The sequence below is a fragment of the Crinia signifera genome, chromosome 8 (genome assembly GCF_055691185.1).
Source record: "Crinia signifera chromosome 8, ASM5569118v1, whole genome shotgun sequence".
Taxonomy (NCBI): Eukaryota; Metazoa; Chordata; class Amphibia; order Anura; family Myobatrachidae; genus Crinia; species Crinia signifera.
In genome coordinates this window covers 34,993,125-35,018,641 of record NC_139224.1, presented here as the reverse complement: position 1 = coordinate 35,018,641, position 25,517 = coordinate 34,993,125, and the positions used below count along the sequence as shown (strand labels likewise).

General features: G+C 44.7%; 2 protein-coding genes across 6 annotated transcripts in view; both read left to right on the top strand.

Moving 5' to 3' along the window:
- Positions 1-25,517, top strand: part of CACNA1I (calcium voltage-gated channel subunit alpha1 I) — a 694,988-nt gene that overhangs the window by 88,826 nt on the left and 580,645 nt on the right. The gene's annotated exons all lie outside the window — the stretch shown is intronic.
- Positions 1,159-3,478, top strand: LOC146026977 (uncharacterized). The gene is made up of 2 exons (XM_083158007.1): positions 1,159-1,666; positions 2,519-3,478. Exons 1-2 carry the CDS (start codon positions 1,250-1,252, stop codon positions 3,089-3,091), a joined length of 990 nt encoding a protein of 329 aa, XP_083014133.1. The 5' UTR covers positions 1,159-1,249; the 3' UTR covers positions 3,092-3,478.

Here is a 25,517-nt window from a genome sequence, read left to right as displayed (position 1 = left end):
CTATGCATGCCCACTGTTGCCACCAATGTATATAGTGTGTATAAAGCACTGGTTTGGCAACCGTGCACCCGACCATGTCACTGTTTTTTTTGGGTGGGCCCCATGTCTGTGTGTATACATATAACCAATGTCCACCATTGCAGTATTCCAAGCACTCCTCTCTGCTAGGCCCCATTCACCTGTGTGTGTGTGTTTGTGTATATATAGATATATATACATAAACCATTGTCCACCATTGCAGTATTCCAAGCACTCCTCTCTGCTAGGCCCCATTCACCTGTGTGTGTGTGTTTGTGTATATATAGATATATATACATAAACCATTGTCCACCATTGCAGTATTCCAAGCACTCCTCTCTGCTAGGCCCCATTCACCTGTGTGTGTGTGTTTGTGTATATATAGATATATATACATAAACCATTGTCCACCATTGCAGTATTCCAAGCACTCCTCTCTGCTAGGCCCCATTCACCTGTGTGTGTGTGTTTGTGTATATATAGATATATATACATAAACCATTGTCCACCATTGCAGTATTCCAAGCACTCCTCTCTGCTAGGCCCCATTCACCTGTGTGTGTGTGTTTGTGTATATATAGATATATATACATAAACCATTGTCCACCATTGCAGTATTCCAAGCACTCCTCTCTGCTAGGCCCCATTCACCTGTGTGTGTGTGTTTGTGTATATATAGATATATATACATAAACCATTGTCCACCATTGCAGTATTCCAAGCACTCCTCTCTGCTAGGCCCCATTCACCTGTGTGTGTGTGTTTGTGTATATATAGATATATATACATAAACCATTGTCCACCATTGCAGTATTCCAAGCACTCCTCTCTGCTAGGCCCCATTCACCTGTGTGTGTGTGTTTGTGTATATATAGATATATATACATAAACCATTGTCCACCATTGCAGTATTCCAAGCACTCCTCTCTGCTAGGCCCCATTCACCTGTGTGTGTGTGTTTGTGTATATATAGATATATATACATAAACCATTGTCCACCATTGCAGTATTCCAAGCACTCCTCTCTGCTAGGCCCCATTCACCTGTGTGTGTGAATAGCAATCTGCACAATAAAATGTATAGTGGTTTTCATAAAAGTTTATTAACATTTTAAATACTTAAAACATAAGAACTAGGTAAACTGGTAACTATAACTATAAAAATTTAAATATGAAACAAAACATGGGTATAACTATAACAACTAAAATGGTTTTATCTTTTTACAGTCCCAATGTCCAACGCAAAGGAACAAGAGTTTTTGGAAGGGTTTATTGAAAAATATCGTACACACGAATGCCTGTGGAGAACCAAATCCAAGGAGTATTCAAACAAAATGAAAAGAAACCAAGCCTTGGAGGAGTTGGCACGCTACAGTCTTCCATTTCACCCAGAGGCCAATGTTGAATGGGTGAGGAAACGCATCCAGAATATGCGCACGGTGTTCTTAAAGGAACACAAGAAGATGGAGGCTGCAAAGAAGTCTGGTGCTGGAGTCGACGAGATGTATCAAACATCGCTCTGGTACTATGACCGGTTGACATTCACCCTCAGCCAGGAGTCGATGAGGACAGGAGTAGTCCTTATGGTCGAACAGGAAAACCAAGAAGTCGCGGCGCAGGAGGAGGAGGAGAATTCGCAGTCTGCATCGGTGAGTCTATTTTTTTGGCTATCTAATTGATTCCTCCTGCCAATCCACAGCGCCCTCCCCATTAAAGTAGGCCATGTACTCTTCCCTCACCTGTTTGGCTCGTGCACTCCCTGTGTAGCGTTGTGTTGGGGTTTGCAAGGAGGATATCTGCACTACCTCCTCTGGCAGTTCTTGGTCTTCTTGGAGTGCTGTGCCTGTAGCCCTTTGCTGTGTGGCTTTTCTGCGGAGCAAATTGTGCAGGACACAGCACGCCGTGACAACCCAGTCAATTTTGTCCACCCTCAGGTTAATGGCAGTGTGAAAAATGCGAAACCGGCTTGCCAGGATGCCAAAAGCATTTTCCACAACACGCCGTGCCCTGGATAGCCTGTAGTTAAAGATCCTTTTGTCATGGTTCAGGCCCCTTTGCGCATATGGCTTCATGACATGCTCGTGCAGGCCAAAAGCCTCGTCAGCCACAAAAACAAAGTTAAGCCCCTGTTTAGTTTCCTGGACAGACGGCAAGTGAAGGGTGTTCGCTATGAGCCTTTCGTAGAACTTTGTGTCCTTGAAAGTGCCACCATCCGATGCACGGCCATTCCTTCCTACATCCAGGAAGATAAACTCATAGTTGGCATTCACCACAGCCATTAGTACAATGCTAAAATAGCCCTTGTAATTAAAATAGTAGGAACCACTATTGATAGGCTGGGCTATGCGGACATGTTTGCCATCAATGGCTCCACCGCAATTTGGGAAGTTCCATCGCTGTTCAAACTCCTCTGCGATGACTTTCCATTCATTCACGCTGGTAGGGAACTGAAATTAGAAGTAAATAGAATTGATTAGTAAACATGTTCAATTTTTTTACAGCTTGGTGACTACCCACCTGCAACCCCAGACCTATCTGTCCTATCTGATAATGCATGCACATCTAACGAAGTTCCTACTCCGGCACGCACTCCGCCACCCACCCTGGAACCCACTCCACCACTCCCCCGTGCCAAAAAAATGCGTGGCAAAGGAAAAAAAGGAGAAGCAGCGGCACATGAAGAATTTATGATGCGGGCACATCAAGTCCTGCAAAGAAACCCGGACAAACATGACAACTACTTCACTTATGTGGCAGAGTGTGTTCGCAACATGGCTCCTGACCAGCAACTTACTTTTGAAAAGTTATGCATGGAGTTGGTGTATAATGGCAGTTTAGGGTATCTCAACAGTGGCACTAAAATAGTTGGCATTGGTAGTGCACCAGACACACCACTGTCATTAGAATCACCAGTGCCTACTCCGCCTGCCACCGTAGCAGGCCAGTCGAGCACAATTCCAACACATACCCAGTCAACACCTACACAGCCTTCTCAACCCCCCCAGTACCGTCAATTCTACAGTTCTTTACTGATAGAAGATCCAGAGTGTCCTGTTTTTGAGGATCTGTCTTAAAAAATAGGCTACTTTATCATTTACCATCGACATGGTCTCAGCTGCAGGTATGTGATGGCCACTGCTCACATGGCGTATGGCGCACATCAATGGGGCCGGGACCATTGCATCTGCGCCATGCGCCATGTGGGCCGCAGCCTTTACATATCTGCAGCAGACATCCTCTGCCACACAAGGGCCACAGTGTGTATTTTTGTTTATTTATATGCTGCTACCTGTACCTGCATTACCAGAGGGAGAACAGGATTCTCCTCAATCTGGATAGCAAACTCCATTTATTGCCCTTTTTTCTTTGCCAATAGTATGGGGTACTGTGCGGCAGACATGGTCTCGGCTGCAGGTATGTGATGGCCACTGCTCACATGGCGTATGGCGCACATCAATGGGGCGGGGGCCATTGCATCTGCGCCATGCGCCATGTGGGCCGCAGCCTTTACATATCTGCAGCAGACATCCTCTGCCGCACAGTACCTTATCCCTACTGTTGTAAGGGCATGTTCCAGAAGTTACCAGAGTGTCTTTTGTCTTGGTTTTCTACATATATGCTGCTACCTGTACCTGCATTACCAGAGGGAGAACAGGATTCTCCTCAATCTGGATAGCAAACTCCATTTATTGCCCTTTTTTCTTTGCCAATAGTATGGGGTACTGTGCCGAAGACATGGTCTCAGCTGCAGGTATGTGATGGCCACTGCTCACATGGCGTATGGCGCACATCAATGGGGCGGGGGCCATTGCATCTGCGCCATGCGCCATGTGGGCCGCAGCCTTTACATATCTGCAGCAGACATCCTCTGCCACACAGTACCTTATCCCTACTGTTGTAAGTGCCTGTTCCAGAAGTTACCAGAGTGTGTTTTTTGTTTTTTTATATGCTGCTACCTGTACCTGCATTACCAGAGGGAGAACAGGATTCTCCTCAATCTGGATAGCAAACTCCATTTATTGCCCTTTTGTCTTTACCAATAGTATGGGGTACTGTGCGGCAGACATGGTCTCAGCTGCAGGTATGTGATGGCCACTGCTCACATGGCGTATGGCGCACATCAATGTGGCCGGGACCATTGCATCTGCGCCATGCGCCATGTGGGCCGCAGCCTTTACTTATCTGCGGCAGACATCCTCTGCCACACAGTAGCCCGTACTTATTGGGAAAGTTTAAACTGGGTCATACATACTTAAATCTTTATATATAGTGTGTGTTTTTGTACAATATCTTTTATATATGGTATTATAATATATTTTTGTTGACACAATCTATTTACTATTTTACATGTTTTAACCATGAAAGGCCTAAAAAACCTGTTTCTGTCCTAGGCCTAAATTATAAATAAAAATATTTTGTTTGCACAATAAAGTGTACAGTGTATATTTCATCCTTACCTTGCAATACTGGTACTGCAGCACCTTCACAATGGCTTTGCAGGTCTCCGGGATGATGAGGCCCAAAGCTTGCGGGGAGATGAGGGATCCAAACTTTAGGTCAGCAAGAGACCGTCCTGTCGCCAGAAACCTCAGGGTGACCACCAGCCGTTCCTCAGCAGGGATAGCCATGCGATACTTGGTATCCTGCTTCTCGATGTGGGGAGTCACCAGACGCAGCAATTCCTGGAATGTGGCATCATCCATCCTCAAGAAGTTACGGAAATCGTCTGGGTTATTCTCCCTGATGTCCCTGAGCAGTGGCATGTGCGAACGAGTCTGACGCTGAAGTAGCCACTGCTTTGTCCAGCATGATCTTTCTCTCCTGCGCTGGGCTCTCTGACGCCTGAGCTTCAAAACTGCATAATAGAGCAGGTACTGTTGCTGGTGACTACCCATCACTGCATTCTCCATAGTGCAGGGTTAAAAGACACTTTGTAATGGCAGGCAAAACAAAGTAATGTGTAAATAGCTATGTCCAGCGTTCAGCAGGTATAAACCAAGCCTCACTAGTAACAAAGCAGAAATACACTGGTTTAAAATGGCTGCTGCTATTCCTATCCCCCTCTGCTAGTCCTCCCCCTCTGCTAGTCCAGCCCCTTCATTCAAATTTCAAAGGCCCATCTGACGACGGTCGCATGTGTTCTTGCAAAAAAAACAAAAACCAGCGATCCGACCGTCTTAACGACCATCGCGGGCGCATCGGGATCGGATCTAGATCGTTCCGCAAAAAAACACAATTTTTGCTAATCGTTTGCTGGGGACTGCCTGGGAGCTCCCGGGAAGTCCAAGGGAAATCGTTCCATGGTCGTCTATCGGTCGTGAACGACGGTGGTCGTCCTGGTGTGTACCCCACATTAGGCGCCATACACACTGGGCAATAAAATGAACGATATTGCTCATTTTAGCCCTTGTGAGCAATATCGCTAATTTTATTGGGTATCCTTGTGCAACACAGCCGTTGTCCGATATATCTAAAGATATATCGGAGCATCATGCTGTGTGTAAGGGTGATCCACCTGGGAGCCGCCAGTGAGTGACAGCTCGGTGGTTGTGCACGTGCAAATGAGCTCACCCATTAGTCATGTCATTCTTGACAGATTGGGCAGCATGTATGTAGAACACTCTGCCCGATCGTATATCTGCAGATCATATTTACAGCTGAATATAATATAGGAGAAGTACAGGGTACATACACATAGCTGCATCAGCAGAGGACACTGGAATAAGTATCAGCGTGGCAGAATACCACAGAGAATAAAGGGAAGAGGACCCTGCTCGTGGGAGCTTACATTGGGGGTTATTCCGGTTGATTCGCAAGGGTGCGAATTCGCAGCATTGCAAGTCCACCAAACCCCACCTTGCGAACACTGGCCTGGGTGATTCCTTCACAGGGCCTGTGAATGGATGTTACACGGTAACATCCACTCGCGGCCTAGTGGAATCCACCCACATCATTCGATGGTCGGCAACCATCGAATGACGGCGAAGGAGCATGCATATAAAACGGACTCTCAAGTCACTTACATATGCGTGGTCGCTTGGGAGAAAGTGGCAGGCAGCTGACATCTGGTGAGGTCAGCTGCCCCCCCCCCCCCCCAGCACCATCGGGCATTTGCATGAGAACGCCTAGCGTTCTCATGGGAACACCCATGAAATGCTGGGCGTTCCCATATGCAGATGGCCCAGCCCACCGGCCCTCCATGCCCCCCACCTGCACACTTGGATGCTTGTGCCTAGTGAACACCCTGTTCACCAGGTGTCTGCACATACGCAGAAATGCGTCTGTGCATGTGCAGCCGCACACCATTGGACCCCTTGTGAATGAGGGGTCCGAAAAAAATGGACCCGAATAAGGCCCATTGGGGCAGATGTATTAAGCCTTAACAAGAGATAAATGCAAGGGTGATAAAAAAAGATAAACATCCAGCCAATCACCTGCTAAGTGCCATGTTACAGGCTGTGTTTGAAAAAAGTCAGTAAGGAGCTGATTGGCTGGACGTTTATCTCTCTTTATCACCCTTGCATTTATCTCTTGTTAAGGCTTAATACATCTTCCCCATTGTTTGCTAAAACAAACTTTTTGATCCAAAATCCAAATTTGCCTCTCCGGGAGAAGTCCGGAGAGGACAGCCGAATCTCCTGATCGGAGGTCAGGGACAAGGCTGATGACTCAAAGCCCTGCCCCTAATCCACGCAAACACCGCGAGTAGGGAGCGGGGCTAAAATGACGCGAAATTATGCAATTTGTGTCATTTTAGTCCCGGCCCCTTCCATGGACCCGCAAATTTTGGCATTTCTTTTTAGCTGCTCCGGGGGGAGGGGTGGGGGAGCGGGCCTCTGAAGGGCATGCGGGAGACTTGCCCACCTTTCCGGAGGGGGACCCGATTTTCAGGAGCTTCCCGGCCATTCCGAGAGGGAATCTTATATCAATTTAAGCACATACTATAACAATAATATATAGAATTAAAAAATAAAGTGTGTTGGCATTTCCTACTGTGGCTTATGCCTGCAAAGTTCAAATATTTCTGCTGTGCTTTCTTCTCCTGGGAGAATGTGAAGCTGGAGCTGAAGAGTGGGATTACAGTTGTCAGTCTGTGAAACTGACAATATGTTACAATGTGTAACAGGAGATATGTCCATTCTCCTAGCTCTGCCTGTCACATTGCTGGCACACTGTGCGCTCCCTGGTCTGCCGCATACATCCCTGTCACACTGGGGGGTTTTCTGTTGCCACTTTCTGATGTTTTTTGTGTTTATATTCGGATCCCTCTTCCACAAATAACAGCTATTACAGGGACATAGGCAGGCATGTGCTGTACCACACATGGCACAAGCATCCTCGGCCTCAATACAGACACTGGGGTATAATTACTATATGTTTTATATTGATTTTTTTCTGTCTAAATAAATGCTGTGATTCGGGGACTAAAATACACATATACTAACCTGTAAATGAATATAAAAAATATCTGTTAGTACTGTACATCTGTGTTCGAGATCCTGAAACTTAATATTGATTTTATTAAGTTAAAATCTAGTTAAAATGGGTGAAAATCACCCTTTAGTAAATATATCCTGAGGAATCTATTAGGTCAACTCCTTTGATGGCATAAATACAGTGTTCACTTGAACACACACACACACACACAAACACACACACGCACACATATATATATATTATCACCAACTTGGTAGCACAGAGTAACAGCAATGTTGGTGTGCAGAGCACAGAGGCATCCAGGAAGGATAATACATGGCTGCTGACTAATACACCTCACGGGCATCTTCTATCCTGCTCCCTCCATCCTGCAGCCTGCACCCATTACAGCAGCTGGGCTGGAAGACAGCAGTAGTGAAGAAGGAGGTGTATAAGTCAGCAGCCCTGTATTATCCTTCCTGGATGCCTCTGTGCTCTGCACACCAGCATTGCTGTTACCCTGTGCTACCAAGTTGGTGATAATACACCTGAGGAGAGGATTGGTGAAATACCTGAATAAACCTAAGATCTGAAATACTAATTGTGACAAGCCCAATTAACAGTGGTGGGATACCACTGGAGACGGTACTGCTCTATTTGTGGGGTGCCGTTACGTCCTATAGTGGTGGTGGGAGCCACTATTAATCACTAAACTACTACACTAGTAGGCGCCCTTCTCACCTTTTTTCCAGATTTGTTTAAAGAGGTTTCCAGGAACAGAAACCACCCAACGTAGCTTTGTTCGGGGGACACACACCCTGTCTTCACCCCCCCCCCCTGCTCCTTTAAATACTACACCCCATGCTCTTAAATTTTCTGCACCCCCCACCATATACTGACCCTATATACACACGGCACCCCCAAACCCCTCCATATAGTCTCCCCTTTATACAGGGCAACCTCCTACTTCTTTATTTACTGCTTCCACCATATAGTGCATACTCGGCACCCCCTCCTCCATATACTATGCTGCAATCACAGGTTACTTACAATCCTGTGACTCGCCAACAAGCAACAACAGTAACCAGGTAATAGAGGGTGCAAAAAGGTGCTCCACGCATTCCAACATGTTCACAAATCTTCATCAGGAGCTGGAAAGATGCCCACTTACTGCTATGGGGAAGGTGAATCAGTCTGTAAGAAAGGGGTGAGACCATGTGTGGGGTGAGCAGTGGGGTGACCAGGAGATGTTGGGGCTGCAGATGATGAAGACAGGCGGCAGATAACCAGCTCAGCTGCTTTGTACTGTACTGTACTGTACTGTGTGCTGGGGTTTGGTGCCTTCCCCTCCCACAACCATCACAGGCCATACCCAGACCCGGGAGCTATGCGGGGGCTGGTGCTTTTACACATGCCAGTACTGGTGTGTATAGCATTTCCCATTAAAGATATACTGCATCTATATATTTCTTTATAAGGCTAATGTTGCTCCTCACCTCTATTGTGCACTGGTGGTACACCCGTACACACACAAACACACACACACACACACACACACACACACACACACACACACACACACACACACACACACCCTTCTCAGCAAGCACAGCCCCAGCTTCCAGCAGCAGGAGTTCCAGAAACCCAGCAGCTCCTTTTAACTAGCTGTGTTATAAATGTGGATGTGAGCCGTCCTTTCATACTGTAGGTAAAGTCTGCAGAATTCAGGATACATTTCAATGTATTGATGAGCTGATCCCAAATCGTATCTATGATGCATACAGTAGGTACTGATTTAAAGGTGCATCTAGTGTCCAATGCGGATGCAGCAGAAGAAGGTTTTGCTACTGCTCATAGGCCAAAGCCTTAATGCGCAAGCACTGTGGCAGATTAGCAATGGCATACGCACAGAGGATTTATTCTAATGTCATAACAGGTAGTCATCATTTGGTGAAGGTAATGCAGGTGGCTAGAAAAATGTAGGTATATGTGGGCCATTTTCTGGGCAGTGCAAATTTGTACTCAACTTAATAAGCCTTAGCCACCTTGGGTGAAACATTCATTTTGAGACAGCATGGGGAGGAAGTGGACTGGCTGTGGCCTTCTAGGGGGGCCTAGGGTGACTACATAAACCATTTTGAGTGGGTTGAACTTTTACATCCAGTGAAGTGGACAGGAAGTAGAGTGTAATGACAGGAAGTGTGGAGCTCCTCTCCAATTATTACATAATTATGCCTCTGTCCTTCTCAGACCTGTGATTTGTTGGATTATGACATGATGGGGCTTTATTACGCAAAGAACCCGGCCCTGTCCCCTAAGTCATCAGCTTAAATTTACTCCCTGGGATTCTCCTGGAAAGAAGGTTTCATCAGTTTGCAAGTATGCTACTGGGAAGCAGTGCCAGGAACCTGGTGGATGGGCACATCTTTGGACATGCAGGACAGCTCACTAGGCTGCATGGTGCCCTACCAGGCACCCTACAAGCAGAATGCAGGTGCCAATAAAGCAATGACAGTACCACCACTTAGTTCCCCCCCCCCCCCCGGAAAGCTGGGCAACCCTCCAGGATACCGGCAGACCCCAGCATTTTCCCAGTGGCATAGTTGTAAATTGCAGAGATTCTCGTCTTTCCGGTTGAGGGGCGGGGTGAAATATGCAAATTGCACCAATTTAGCCCCTCCTTGGAGACCCGCAAAATGCGGGATTTGCATTACTGGGGGCAGGAACTTATGATGTCTTCATCAGCCCGCCCCCAGAAGTGCTGCTGACAGTCTCTTCTCCAGGGTTCTCCTGGAGAGGAGACTGTAAAAGTCGGCAACCCTGCTTTACACCTTATTCAGATTTGCAAGGACTCTATGCCAATGATGTTACGGTACTTGTGAGTTATCTGGGCGTCCGATTTCTAAATCGGGTCGGATCGGGCACATTGCATCGCATCGCATGCGACCATCGGATGCGATGCGATGCGATGACCCGATTTTTCCATAGGAATCAATGTTAAAATGGACTGAGTCCATTTTAACATGGAATTCAATGGGAAAAAGGGGTTCTTTTCATACCCCTACTATCCAAGTGGGCATGGAGTTGGATATAAACCTGTGGCGAGCGTAGCGAGCCACCGAGCCCGAAGCGTGGCGAGCGTAGCGAGCCCCGCGAGGGGACACGGAATACTGTCCCCTCGCGGGGCTCGCTTCGCTCGCCACGCTTCGGGCTCGGTGGCTCGCTACGCTCGCCACAGGTTTATATCCAACTCCATGCCCACTTGGATAGTAGGGGTATGAAAAGAACCCCTTTTTCCCATTGAATTCCATGTTAAAATGGACTCAGTCCATTTTAACATTGATTCCTATGGAAAAATCGGGTCATCGCATCCGATGGTCGCATGCGATGCGATGCGATATCGCATCGCATCGCATCTGATTGTATGCCTTAACTTAAGGCATACAATCAAAAAATCGGCAGCCCAGATAACTCACAAGTACCGATGTTACAGTTTTAAAACCTGCCTTATATATTACAATAATATAAGTTGTTTTTAGTGGATTCAAAAATACTTTGTCATACGATATATAAATGTTATTTCAAGTAATGATCAAAATCCTCTGGTCATGCACAAAGTTGGTATCTCTAAAACATCAAATGGGTATATAACCTTGTGTTCAATACAGGAAGGAAAAGACAGGGAGAACGTTTCAGATGGTATTTTCTCCCCTTGAGATGTTCTTATCTCAGAAGCCTCCTTTGTATTGTTTGTCTTCAGTCTGTATTTACTTAACAGCCCTTCTCTGTACATTCATCTGTACTGTGTTCTGTATACTGTATGCTGCCTTTGTACAAAAATAAAGTTTTGTAGTACAATCCCTGTGCCTGATGCAGAGAAGGTAAATCAGAGGGTTGTTACTCCGGGTGCCGGACGGCTCCCCGACAGTCAGGATTCCGACAGTCATTCCTCCGACGTCGGAATCCCGACTGCTCCCTTGTTGGGGTCCACGACTCCCATAGAGGGAGAATAAAATAGGTGGTGAGCACAGCTTGCCACCGTGCCCGCAGCGTGGCGAGTGCAGCGAGCCCGCAAGGGGCTTCATTGCGCTCCCCACGCTGTGCAGTCGGGATTCCGACGTCTGACTAATGACTTTCGGAAACCCAACTGTCGGGCAAATATACCACACCTGTTACTCCAGAAGCGATACATGGAGAAAAAAAAGCATGTTCACCCATATGCATATTGTTGTGCACCCACTCCCTATAAGATAAATTTACTAAGATGGAAGTTCTATTGAAGATGAGATGTTGCCCATCACAACCAATCAGATTATATTTATTACCTTCTAGAAGGTGCTAAATAAATAAGTAGAATCTGATTGATTGCTACGGGCAACATCCCATGCCCTGTGTGAGCTCATCAACCATCCTGTGGGGATCTCCTGAGGGAAGCTTTTATTTCTACTCTGTCTGGGTTAATCAACCATCCTTTGTAGGCTCCTAAACCATCCTGTGGGGATCTCCTGGGTGGAGCTTCTCTTTGTGCCCTGTGTGAGCTCGTCAATCATTCTGTGTGGATTTCCTGTGGGGAGTTTCCATCCCTGATCTATGAGGGCTCATCAACTATCCTGTGGGGTTTTCTTGTTTGGAGCTTACATTCGTGCCCTGTGTGGGCTTATCAACCATCCTGTGTGGATCTCCTGTTTGGAGCTTCCATCCCTGTTCTATGAGGGTTCATCAACCATCCTGTGTGGACCTCCTGTTTGGAGCTTACATTCGTGCCCTGTGTGGGTTCATTAAACATCCTGTGTGGAGTATAATGGGACTGCTTGCACCTTCTGCTGTGAGGAATGCTGGAGTGGGCCACCATAAAACCTCTGTGTGGAGTCCTAAGTGTCCATGAACTGTTATAACATGAGGCTTGGTGCTCATTCTGTTCATATTGCTACCAGCTCATTGTTATTTGGTTATTGCCCAAGTTTCTTTGTTCCTGTGTACCATGCCCAAATAAATAGTTGCAGTCACTTGGGGGAAATTTACTAAGATGAGAGTTCTACAGTATTTCACATGGAATGTTGCTATGGGACACCAATTTTATTAGTGTCTTCTATTATCTTCTAGAAGATGCTAAATAAATAAGACGTAGCTTCTGATTGGTTGTCCACATACCATGTGAAATAGAACTCACATCTTAGTAAATTTTGCCCTCAGTTTCTGACTGATCAAAAGAACACCGTATCTTTGCAAACTCAAATCCATATCATTTTAAATGTATCTTATTTTTTTAACAGTACATCCATGATCTTCCCTATGTTAAACTGCATTATTAGATTCTTAAAACTACAGCAGTTCCCCAAGCAAGAACGCTTCTGTAATTGGAAACTGTTCTTCATCTTTTGAAATTCTGAAGTCTCTATTTTTCATAAGTAAACTGGATTTCTCAAGGCAGAGGCCTGACTCAGTTTGCTTAGAAACACTGTAAGTCATTCATAATGTAGATTTACGTTACTTGCTGAACAGCCATAAAACGCTTCCCTTACTCACTGTTATCTAATCTCATGCCGCACTAATCTCTGTGTAACCTAGAGAAAATAGGATGCTGGTATTGGCAGCCTAAGCTTCCCATGAACCACATTTCATGGCCTTCTTCATTCCAGGTAATTATAGTTTCTGCTTGTGATTACTGTGCATGTTGCAGCAGTACAGTTGGGATAGAAGGATAAAAAAAAAAGTCACGCATCCCTTGTAAATATTCACCTAGTCTCAGAGAGGGGCATTCTCAGAGTTAGAGCCGGTAAACTGACAGTCAATGATTAATATCAACAGTGGATTATAAAAATGATAAGGTTAAAAATAAGGACCCACTTCACTATGCGATTTAGGCTCGATTTCACCCAATTCCGATGGATCGGGCCATGAAATTGGCCCAAATCGCATGTTTATGACATCCAATCCAGTGAGCTGTCCCGTAGTCATCGGATCGATCGGAGTCGGAGTTTGGGCGTGCTGCACATAAGATAAATCATATGTGCCTCCATTAGCAGCACATCAATCGCATCCGATGGGGGGTGAAAACTACTTTAAATTACAATGAATTGTATTATAGTATATTGGTTTTTCTATTTTATTTTAAATTGAGTGTACAACTGCTATCATTGCAACAAAAATCAAAATAGAAAATTTTAAATATATGTCGCAAGAGATACTATTGGCTATATTATAGTGCAAATGTATAATAACACTTTTTTTAATTATCTGTATCCATTCCAGTGTCCTGATGTTTGTACTCAATAAATATGTTGTGATTAGAAAAAAAAAAAAACAACAGAAATCACAATTAACAGAGGACAGTGGTGAGTGTCACCTTGGTGTATTGTCACATGTGCAGCCTTGACTTGGACTTCCAGGTAGAGTTGTTTAAAATAAAAATCAATTAACATGTTTTAAAATAGTATCATATATTGGTCCTAATTCAACAAACATTGGAACGAGTCAAATTCGTCCCCATTCCGATGGCGGGGGGTCTGTGCATGCACAATGTGCAGACCTCGGCGAGTTACACACTTGCCGGCCCGTTCGTTGAGGGGAGGGAGGGACAGGGGAGGACGCTGAAGGGAACGGGGCCCACCCATGCGAAGGCCCAGTGTTTTATGGGCGGGGTGATGCCTGCTGGGGGCGGGCGGCTGACATTGCAGGACATCAGATGTCTTCTATATCTTCGTCTTAGCGCTCGTAAATACAGTAAAGGTCATTCTGACTGAGTCTTATTTGCGGAGGCAGGAGAAGGCATCCAATGATTTCTCCTGCTAGCGGAGGGGATCTGTCAGTGAACACATCCCCTCACATGGTACCGAGGGCATTCGGTGGCAGGGAGGGGGCGGGTGTTCGGTGGACAATCACTGCTTACATGAATGCAATCATTATTATGTGGAAGTTCACAACAGGTTGCAATGCATTTATTATATAGAACTGTAATAACTGAAACAAATAGAAGCTGTGAATGAGTCGTCTGCCAAGCCGCTCTGTTTAACCCTTTGAGTGCCATCGTTGCTGTGAGAGATCTTCAAAATTTCCGCTAAAAATGCCAGCGTCGCTCACAGCGAATGTTCTTTGGGCGCAATTTTTAACTAAACTTCAATGAATCCACCTGGCTGTATTTGTATTTATTTATATTAAAAGAACAGTCGCTGTGAGCGATGCTGGCATTTTTAGCGGATATTTTAAAGATCTCCCACAGCAACGTTGGCCGTCAAAGGGTTACATCTATCCACATTTGTGCTAGAGAAACACAGGTTCCGTTTTAGATCATGTTTCGCCAAGATGAGCTCTTACTATGACAATAAGAAGCATTTGTTATATTTGGTGGTTTTGTAAGATTCTTATATCATTTATTGAAAATTCATTTATTTAGATAAAGAAAATCCCCCCAAAATCCCTATGCTTTTTATGCTGTATGTAAGGTCTTTAATTGAGCCAGCAAATAAGGTTTTGGTCCTGTTTTGTGTTTTCCACCCTATAATGAAGAATGTAATATACATTTTTTGACCTGCTGTAATATTAAATGTTTACCGAATACTAAGGTTCTTGTAAACCAATCCAGGTACTCATACAAGATACTCGGTAAACATTTTATATAGACAATGATATTACAAACTGTGTATACACAAACAGACATGGAGGTAGGGCCCTGCTGCAAGCTTGCAGTCTCTATGGAAATAGGAGGGAAACACAAGGACAGGCAGGGCTGCCACTAGTAATTTTGGGGCCCGGGACTGATTTCCAGTCTGGGCCCCTCCGCCCCAACCTCCCTTCACTTACCGCCCGACGCCTGCTCCCTCATCCCGAAGCACAGGCTTCTTCAGTGCAGGATGCCTGCGGCCAAATAAAATGCAGCACCGGCTGGTGAGCCAATCAGAGATCATGTACCAGCAGCCGCTCTGATTGGCTAATGGGACACAAGCTCTGATTGGCTCAAAAGCCGGTGCTGCATTTTAATTGGCCATCAGGGTCCTGCATTGAAGAAACATGTGCCTTGTTCAGTGCACCGAGCGCTGTGCAGGCAGCACAATGGAGGCAGTGTGTGTGTGTGTGTGTGTGTGGGGGGGGGGGTTTGCAGTGGGCAAAATGAGCTGCCCAGGCTCTTCCAGAGGCCAGAGCCCAGGACAGCTGTACCCACAGCACACCCCTATCGGCACCATTAATAGCATTGCAGTCCCACCATGTTGCAAGTCCAGAGGGGAAGCTATGTTATACATAAGTGCCTCTGAGGGTTATGTGGGTGGTACTTAAATTTGATAGGCTTACCTGTGTCTGTATGTACACATGTTTATATTAGTCCTGATTATTGGTCAGTAACTGGGCCACCCATGTCTGCAAGTGACTCTAACCTTCAGGTTGCATTGTGAGTTTATAACTGAGCTTCTAGACCTGATCCCTAACCTATTCCTACTATAATAGAGTATTATCACTAATCTCTGGGCCGTTCCAGAGTCATCAGTCGCCCGTCGAGGCCATGAACTGTGGAAGTCTCTCACTGAAGTCCATCAATTTCCGTTTGGTGGATAAGAGACGCCAACTTTGTCTCTTTACCTTAAGCGCGGCACTGCCAAACCCCAGAGATTAAAGGGGGCCCATTACCTTAGCCATCAATGTCTGTCAGTGTGTGACACAAACAGCCTATTCAACTATTAGTAAGCCTCCTCAACTGTTACAGACACATGATGCCCCTAATAGATTGTTCTATGATAGGATTATGACACATAAGTAAGATTGACAGGAGGGCTATGAGAGGTAATAATAGCAGTATGTACACTGTAAAAAACAATATCATTCTACCAGAAATGGGGTTCTGCAGACAGGCATAGTAGCACATTCATGGAGAATAGGTAGACTCCTATAATAAACATATAGTAATAATTAATTGCTAAATATTTACATTATGCAAATACAAATGTCAAATAAGAAACACAGGCCATGAATACTTTATATCTTTGTTTTGTCTTATTGCATTCAACATGGAGCAGAAATACTGTATATCCATAGTCTAGATTTGGATGTGTTTCGCTGGATGACAAGAGGCTGCAGCTGTGTCCCACAAACACATTGTTTTCCTGGAAATTTTACATAGAGTAGCTCTCAGCAACAAGATTTACATGGTTCCATAACTGTGTATAGAAGCCTTTGTTTGAGGATAGTAGCTGTGAACAGTGGATTTTCCCAGTCTCTCAGGAGTCACCACCTTTCAGCACCTTGGACAGCACACCTGGAGGAGCAGATTTGGGACTTATTACCAATAAGGATTACCTTTTGTCAGACGTTCTGGTTGCCATGGAGCCACGAGAAAGACCCAGTGTTTCAGGGTGAGCACCAGAAGCTTTTTTATGAAAGTATTATTGAAAATAGAAGCAGAAACATAAATAAAGTAAAAACAGAAGAAAGAGAGAGCAACAGTAGAAGAAGAGGAATAAGGAATAATTGAGCTGTATTTTTAACCCTCAGTCAAAGCAGTTCTCGCTCCCCTCTCGGCCCTAAAGGGGGCGCAGGGGCCTGTCCCTCCTTGTACCTTCTGATCTCTAGGTGCTGTTTGAAACCCCCCTAGTCAGAATGCGTGGAGTGCAGTAGTGACCCTCCTGGTCTCTCAGGCCTATTGCTCCTGAACTGGTCTGACTTTTGAAGGTTCGTATTTCCCTTTAATTTTCATCACAACTGTTTATTTTGCTCATTTTATGAATTAAAATGACAAAGGTTGTGGATATTTTGCAGAAATAGGTAGGTTTGTCCAGGGTGACTTCTCAGGCACACTGCGCCCACATGAGGATTATGAGAAATCGCCCCCACTCCCACCTTCAAAAAGATGTAGATTCATCACCTGTACTGCAGAAATGGGTCACAGAAGGATGTCAAATTATGAACGCCATAAATGGCACAAAGCGATCTGCCCGCCCCATGCAAATATGGTCTGCCAACCTTGCACTGCACTGTGCCAATACATCTCTACTGCTGAACTTTACAACAGTGATTCTGAGTGAGACTGACTCTACTGTGCCCATATTTCTAGTTTTGTTTGTCATTTTAATGCTCATTTGATTATTTTTTTTTTGTCATGAAAACTGAAGGCAATGTGGAGGCGGGTCTTAAATTTCATATTTTTTGTTTTACCTGCTTTGAAGTTAATAAATTAGGTTTACTCACTGGTCACTTTAAGATTGTTAGAATTGAGGGTACTTGTGTATTATAGCGGCGCCCATCGCATCGCATACCATAAGGCATGCGATGGTATGCGATGGTATGCGATGCGATGCGATATCGCGCGATATTGTACAATGTCATACAATTTTAAAATTGTATGACATTATGTATGGCATACAATGCCATACAATGCGATGCGATTAAAAATTGTATAAGCACCCTAATGGGTGCTTACAATGTAAAATGCACCCCCACGCCACCCCCCCCCCCCCCCACACTATCAACGTGAACCCGAAGCGTGGCGAGCGCAGCGAGCCCGCGAGGGGCGGCAGTACGCGTCCTACGACCTTTTCATACCCCCACTATCCACGTCGGCGTGGAGTTGAGAATAAAAAGTGTGGCGAGCGCAGTGAGCCACTGAGCCCGAAGCGTGGCGAGCGGAGGCGGATACCTTCACAGGTATATGCGTCCCCTCGCGGGCTTCACAGGTATCCGCGGCCGCTCGCCACGCTTCGGGCTCGGTGGCTCGCTGCGCTCGCCACACTATTCTATTCTCAACTCCACGCCGACGTGGATAGTGGGGGTATGAAAAGGACGGAGGATGCGTACCGCCGCTGTGCTCGCCACGCTTCGGGTTCATGTTTATAGTGGGGGGGGGGGGGTGGCGTGGGGGTGCATTTAACATTGTAAGCACCCATTTGGGTGCTTAAAATCACCCTTTAGGGTGCTTATACAATGTTTCATCGCATAGGGGGGCAAAAATCGCGTTGCATCGCACCCGATGGCATGCGATGCGATAAAAACATTGCACGATGTACATCGGGGGCGCCGCTATAATACACAAGTACCGAATTGAGTTAATTAGGTGCACCCAGAATCAGCTCCTAGGTCTCATGCTCAAAGTGTGATTGGCAGTTTTGTTCCAAATTTATTATATGGCAATATTGATGTTTGATGGCTTTGTAGCAGCAGTACTACTTGCAAAGAAAAATAAACAGTGTGGCTCATTTTTGTACAACACATGTAAATCATACAGCCCACAGGCAGTAATAAATGATGCTGATCCCATTACAAGAGCTGGTATATACAGTAGGAGAAACAAGTAGAAGAGACATGGCAAAACTGCCAAATAAATCAGGTAGGCTTTACAATATCACTACCCTGTGAATTAGAATTAAGTCATATTTACAAACATTGAGGTTTTTTGCATTTATTTTTAATCTGTTTTTCTTCTATGAAGATTTATCATGATTTAAAGATGTACTAAGCCTATGTACTAAGATTTATAGATGTACTAAGCCTTGAAAAGTGATAAAATGGCAAGAGATAAACCAACAACCAATCAGCTCCTACCTGTCATTTACAGCCTGTAACATGGCAGCTAGGAGCTGATTGGCTGGTTGTTTATCACTCTCCATTTTATCACCTTTTAAGCTTAGTCCATCTGGCCCCATATATTTAAATATTATATTTCTGTATTTTTAATAGTTTTTTTGTTTTGTTTTTAATCTGGTTTTTACCTCTCTTCTCTAGCATATGGGGCCAATTGTAATAAGGTGTGAGAATCAGAAAGTGAGAGATTTTGGGAGAGTTTTTCCCATTTTTTTTAAAGCGGCAACCAATTACATTTAAAAAAACGGTTGATTTTGCCATTTATATGATTGCCCCTATAAAAAATATTTAAAAAATCGTTACATTCGGCCCAATTTTTAATTGACATGGGTTTTCTATGCATGAAATTTCTAATTTCTTAGCGGAAATTTCAGTATTTTAATTAGAAACCTTGATAATGGAAAAAACCTTGATAATGGAAACGCAGTAGATGTGGTCTTCCTTGATTTTGCAAAAGCTTTTGATACAGTACCACACAAGAGGTTGATAAATAAAATGGTGGACCTGGGACTAGGTGCAAATATCTGTAGATGGGTAGGGAACTGGCTGTGTAATAGAGAACAAAGAGTGGTTGTGAACAGTGCAGTATCAACTATGATACCAGTACTAAGTGGAGTGCCACAGGGTTCGGTACTGGGGCCCATCTTGTTTAACATTTATATCAACGATATCGGGATGGGGATTCTCAGCGATGTATCCATCTTTGCTGATGACACAAAACTGAGTAGAGTTATTGAATCAACAGAGGATGTGAACATACTTCAAAATGATCTTAACAAACTAGATGAGTGGGCTAAAAAGTGGAAGATGAGGTTCAATGTGGATAAATGCAAGGTTATGCATCTCGGGAGACGTAACCAGTGTGCAAGTTACATCCTAAGCGGGGAGGCATTAGGTACTTCAGCACTTGAAAAGGATCTAGGAGTCCATATAGATAATAAGCTGGGGTGCAGTGTTCAATGTCACATTGCAACAAAAAAGGCCAACAGAATTCTAGCATGTATATTGCTTGGTGACCAGCGCTCAGGCACTAACATACATATGGTGTAGTATGCGTGTAGTATGAACGTGCTGTGATAGACAAGTCTATGAGCCAATGTATAAAACGAAATGATATTTATTCATGCGGAGTAAAAAATGACTGCACTGTTATGCTCTGTGTTGCAGCAGCTGTTGATAACCGGGGCAAGGTTAAAGGACACAGCGTGCTGTAGACACAGTTACCTGTATGGGAATGCACAGTCGGGTGGGGGAGGGGGGGGGTTTTGATGGGTGGGGGAAAGTGGGGGGTCAGGGAAGAACAGTTCGGTGGTACTGGGTGTGGGCTGTGCCCAGGTAGTCCCGGACTGCAAATGCAGGAGTTAGACAGCTGGATGCCCACAACGGGTGGAGTACAGTCCTGGGTCAAGGAAGGTGTCAAGGTGTCGTCGAAGGCTGGCGTCCCAAGCACCTCCGGCGGTGCACCGTGCACGTACCTGATACCCGCTTCAATTTCGCACCCAATAACAAACCCAATAAATTTAACATCATGTGCGACCTACACTCATTCACAAGGAAACTCTGCATCAAAAAATACTTCAATTCTAACCCCATAGTCAGAAACCACCAAGACAATATTGATAAATACCAGCATACCACTCTCAAACCCAAGTCCAACTTCAACCCTACTTATTTAAAAAGCCACCATATCAAAACATTTGAAACACTAGTGAGTAGAGATCTTGACACACTTGACCTCAAAAACACTAGGACCCACAAACCCAACCTCACCAGACGGGAAAAATAAGCCATTACAGAACTAGAGAACAACAACAGAATAGTCATCAAACCAGCAGATAAGGGGGGGGGGGGGGGCATTGTGATATTGAACACTACAGATTACATAAAAGAATCCTCTAGGATCTTAGGAGACACAAGCACCTACCTCCACCTGAAGGGAGACCCCACAATTGACTTTAAAAAAGAACTAGAAACACTCTTAGATGATGGCAAACGACTAGGCATTCTGAACAAGGCAGAACACACATTCATCAAGACAGACCACCCCATCATACCGGTATTCTACTATCTACCCAAACTTCATAAAGACCCACATAACCCACCAGGAAGGCCAATCATCTCTGGGATCAATTCACTTTCAGCCAATCTAGCACAATACACAGATAACTTCCTTCAAGACATTGTCAAAAACCTTCCATCTTACATCCGCGACACCACTGACATCCTTAACACATTACAACACACAACCTGGAGTGATGATTACTGGCTGGCAACCAGTGATGTCACGTCATTATACACAATAATTAACCACAAACAAGGCCTCAACAGCACCAGACACTTTCTAGAGACAGCATCACAACTACCGCCAGAACACATAGACTTTATTATCAAATCCCTAGACTACATTTTACTACACAACTATTTTTGGTTTGACAATGCATTTTATCTACAGACCACCGGGACCGCCATGGGATCAAAAGTGGCGCCCAGTTATGCAAACCTCTTTATGGGCAAGTGGGAGGAGGACCATATTTGGGGTGAGCATGACTGGAGCGCCAATTTGATCCTATGGCGGCGTTACATAGATGACATTATATTCATTTGGAGAGGCTCAGAAGAGTCCATTAACCAATTCATACACCAACTGAACGAAAACAACAGAAATTTAAAATTCACCACACACTTCAGCAAGACATCAGTCCAATTCCTAGATTTGGAGATATACATAGACCAGAACACAATACACACCAAAACATACAAAAAGAATGTAGATGTAAACAGTTACATTTTATACAACAGTGGACACTACAAACCCTGGCTCAGCAACATACCAAAAGGACAATTTCACAGATTAAGACGTAACTGCTCCAAAACATCTGACTATGAACTACAATCGACAGAAATGCGACAACAATTCCTAGAGAAGAACTATGACTTAGAATTAGTTACAAAAGCACAACAAGATATACTTAAAATGGAACGTAGTGAGACATTGATAGTCAAAGACAAAAACAAAACCACAGACAACAATAAAATACTCTTCATTACCCAGTACAACCAAGCAGCTTACCCGCTCAAAAAAATTCTAAACAGACATTGGCACATCCTTTGCGAAGACCCTGACCTCACCATGCACGTACAAAACAGACCGACAGTAGTTTTCAGAAAAGCCCCAGACCTGCAACAAAAACTGACCAAAAATCACTTAAAACCCACATCCATCAAACAGACGACCCTGACCGACAGTAAGGGCTTCTTTTATTGTGGGAAATGCTCAGGGTGCAAGGCATGCAAAGACTTGACCACCAAAAAACAGATGACGTGGCACTCCACAACAATAGATAGGACATTCGCATATAGGGAACACCTCACATGCAACACTACAGGTGTCATATACCTTTTGAGATGTCCCTGCAAACTAGAGTATGTGGGTAGAACTGTTAGGTCTTTGAGTGCCAGATTATATGAACATGTGAGGAACATCAAAAGAGGCTTTGACCAGCATAGTGTGTCCTCACATTTCAAAACAAAACATCACTCTAATCCCAAGGGATTAGAATTCACCATCATAGAAGCACCTAAGAAAAACTGGAGGGGAGGGGACTTTGCCCAACAACTTGACAGAAGGGAACTGTTTTGGATTTTCCAACTGCAGACACTAGCACCTAAAGGGTTAAACATAGATTTTAACCTGGGAACAACCTTCAGATGAAATATGGCATCATCCATAGGCTAATCACCGCAATAAGAACAGCACCTCCATAATGGAAATTAATATACTAACACAATGCAGTGTAACTCTTGCTGCACAGAGATGTAATTGACACAGAACTCCGGGCAATCAGTTCATTACATAACCTCTCTGATTGACAGCCCCGGGAATACTTTGCCACCACCCACACAGAACTCCGTGCAATCAGCCATTTACACATCCTTTCTGATTGACAGCCCCGGGAACCTATGGCCACGACCCACCAAGGGGGAGTGACTAACAACCCCTATAAACCAGGCTCACCAGCAACCCCATGTATCCTTGAGAAAGGCCCCACAAGGGCAGAAACGCGTTGGATCAAACCACACAACACCATTCTACAAGCTTCTAAGTCTCCTCCTATCCAGGAGTCGAGCCCACCCTGCTCCACCAATCAGCTCACACCTCCGAATACGCGATCCCCGCAGAACCCGGAAGTGCGGCTGTTTGTTGTAGAAGCGGCGTGGATCGACAGCCGGCGTCCTCCCCTGCAGCAGACGCCGGTACAGTCTCCAAGCCGTGGACATCGCCGAGGACCCTCCAGACGGGAGAAGACCAAGCGGGTATCAGGTACGTGCACGGTGCACCGCCGGAGGTGCTTGGGATGCCAGCCTTCGACGACACCTTGACACCTTCCTTGACCCAGGACTGTACTCCACCCGTTGTGGGCATCCAGCTGTCTAACTCCTGCATTTGCAGTCCGGGACTACCTGGGCACAGCCCACACCCAGTACCACCGAACTGTTCTTCCCTGACCCCCCACTTTCCCCCACCCATCAAAACCCCCCCCTCCCCCACCCGACTGTGCATTCCCATACAGGTAACTGTGTCTACAGCACGCTGTGTCCTTTAACCTTGCCCCGGTTATCAACAGCTGCTGCAACACAGAGCATAACAGTGCAGTCATTTTTTACTCCGCATGAATAAATATCATTTCGTTTTATACATTGGCTCATAGACTTGTCTATCACAGCACGTTCATACTACACGCATACTACACCATATGTATGTTAGTGCCTGAGCGCTGGTCACCAAGCAATATATATTACTTTCTGAGTTGGGACCCACTCGACTTAGCAGCCGGCAAATCTAGGTTTGAGCGCCACCATCAACTACTGTTAGCACAGAATTCTAGCATGTATTAAAAGGGGCATGGAAACTAGGGACTCAAAAGTAATTATGCCACTGTACAAGGCATTGGTTAGACCACACCTTGAATATGGAGTACAGTTCTGGGCCCCACACTATAAAAAGGACATCATGGAATTGGAAAAAGAACAAAGAAGAGCAACAAAGCTTATTAGGGGAATGGAGAATTTAAGCTATGAGGAGAGATTAAGCAAGCTAGGACTATTTACACTAGAGAAGAGACGTTTAAGGGGGGACATGCTCAACATGTACAAATATATCAGGGGCAAATTTAAGGAACTATCAAGCACCCTTTTTACTGCAAGAAAGGAATCTAGGACACGAGGGCACGAATTTAGATTAGAGGAAAGTAAATTTCGTTCCCTCAAAAGAAAAAATTTCTTTACGGTCAGAGCAGTCAAACTTTGGAACTCTCTTCCTGGAAAGGTGGTGTTGGCAGATACAATAAATACGTTCAAAATAAGGTTGGACAAGCATTTATTGGATAAAAATATCCAGGGGTACTAATAAGAACCATATTCTGTCTTTTACAAGGGATAAGCTATTAAAACGTAGGTTGAACTAGATGGACGCAAGTCTTTATTCAGCCTTATCTACTATGTAACTATGTAACTATGTAAGAAAACCACTGTATTCAAAGTATAGAAAATGAAAACATGGTAAAACAAAGCTCCCGGCTTCAGCACGCAGTCACGTGTAATAGATGGAATGCAAAAGTGTCACTTTTCTTTAATTGGTCACTTGTGATTCGAAAGTATGTGCAACTATTGAAATACAATCAGCTACTGTATATAATATTGGCATTGCCATAGGTCCTTGGACATTGCAATTGGAAGTTTAGTAGAAGGTTTTATATGTAAATAGCATCAATTACTTATACAGTCATTTTGTATAATAAACTCCACATCTATTTTGCTTGAACTTTTTCATATAAAACATTTGTGATATGAGCAAAATAATCTATTCCTGAACTATTGTCTTACTGGAAGATGTACAGCTCAGTGACACTTTGATTTTCACACTAGATTAGGACAGGTTGAGGTATTGTCCATAACAACCAATAACAGACTTGCACTCATTTATCTAGTACAGACTAAAAATATGATGCAATGCCGTCACAAGGGGGGTGCAGGCAGCACCCAGGTGTCACCAGCTGAGGAACAACACCTAAGTGCTTACTCCTAGTAAGTGACAGGAGCTGGGTGCTGTACTGTAACATTAAGTGCAACTCCCTGCTCCTGAAACAGTGTGAGAGACCTGGCACTGCACACAGACTGCCCCATGTGCTGCTTGCATCTCCCTGACCCCCTGTAGTGACAAAAACAGGGGTCTGGGCCGCAAGGCTACGTCCCCTACTCACAAGGCCCTGCCCTCATTTTGGCAGACGGCATATCCCCTGTACTAGGTGTCTGCAGAGGTAGGGACACCGCTGCTAGGATGTGATTGGCTGCTGTAGTCAACACTTCAAAATGTCCTCTTTAGAAGGTTTGATACTGTAAATCTCCTAAATTTAGTAACTTGACTATTACCCCTAACAAAATGACAGAAGTGGCTATCATGAGTGAACATGTCCCTGCAAAAAGCTGGTGAAAAGAATTATCAGTACATTGTCAGTCCAGTTC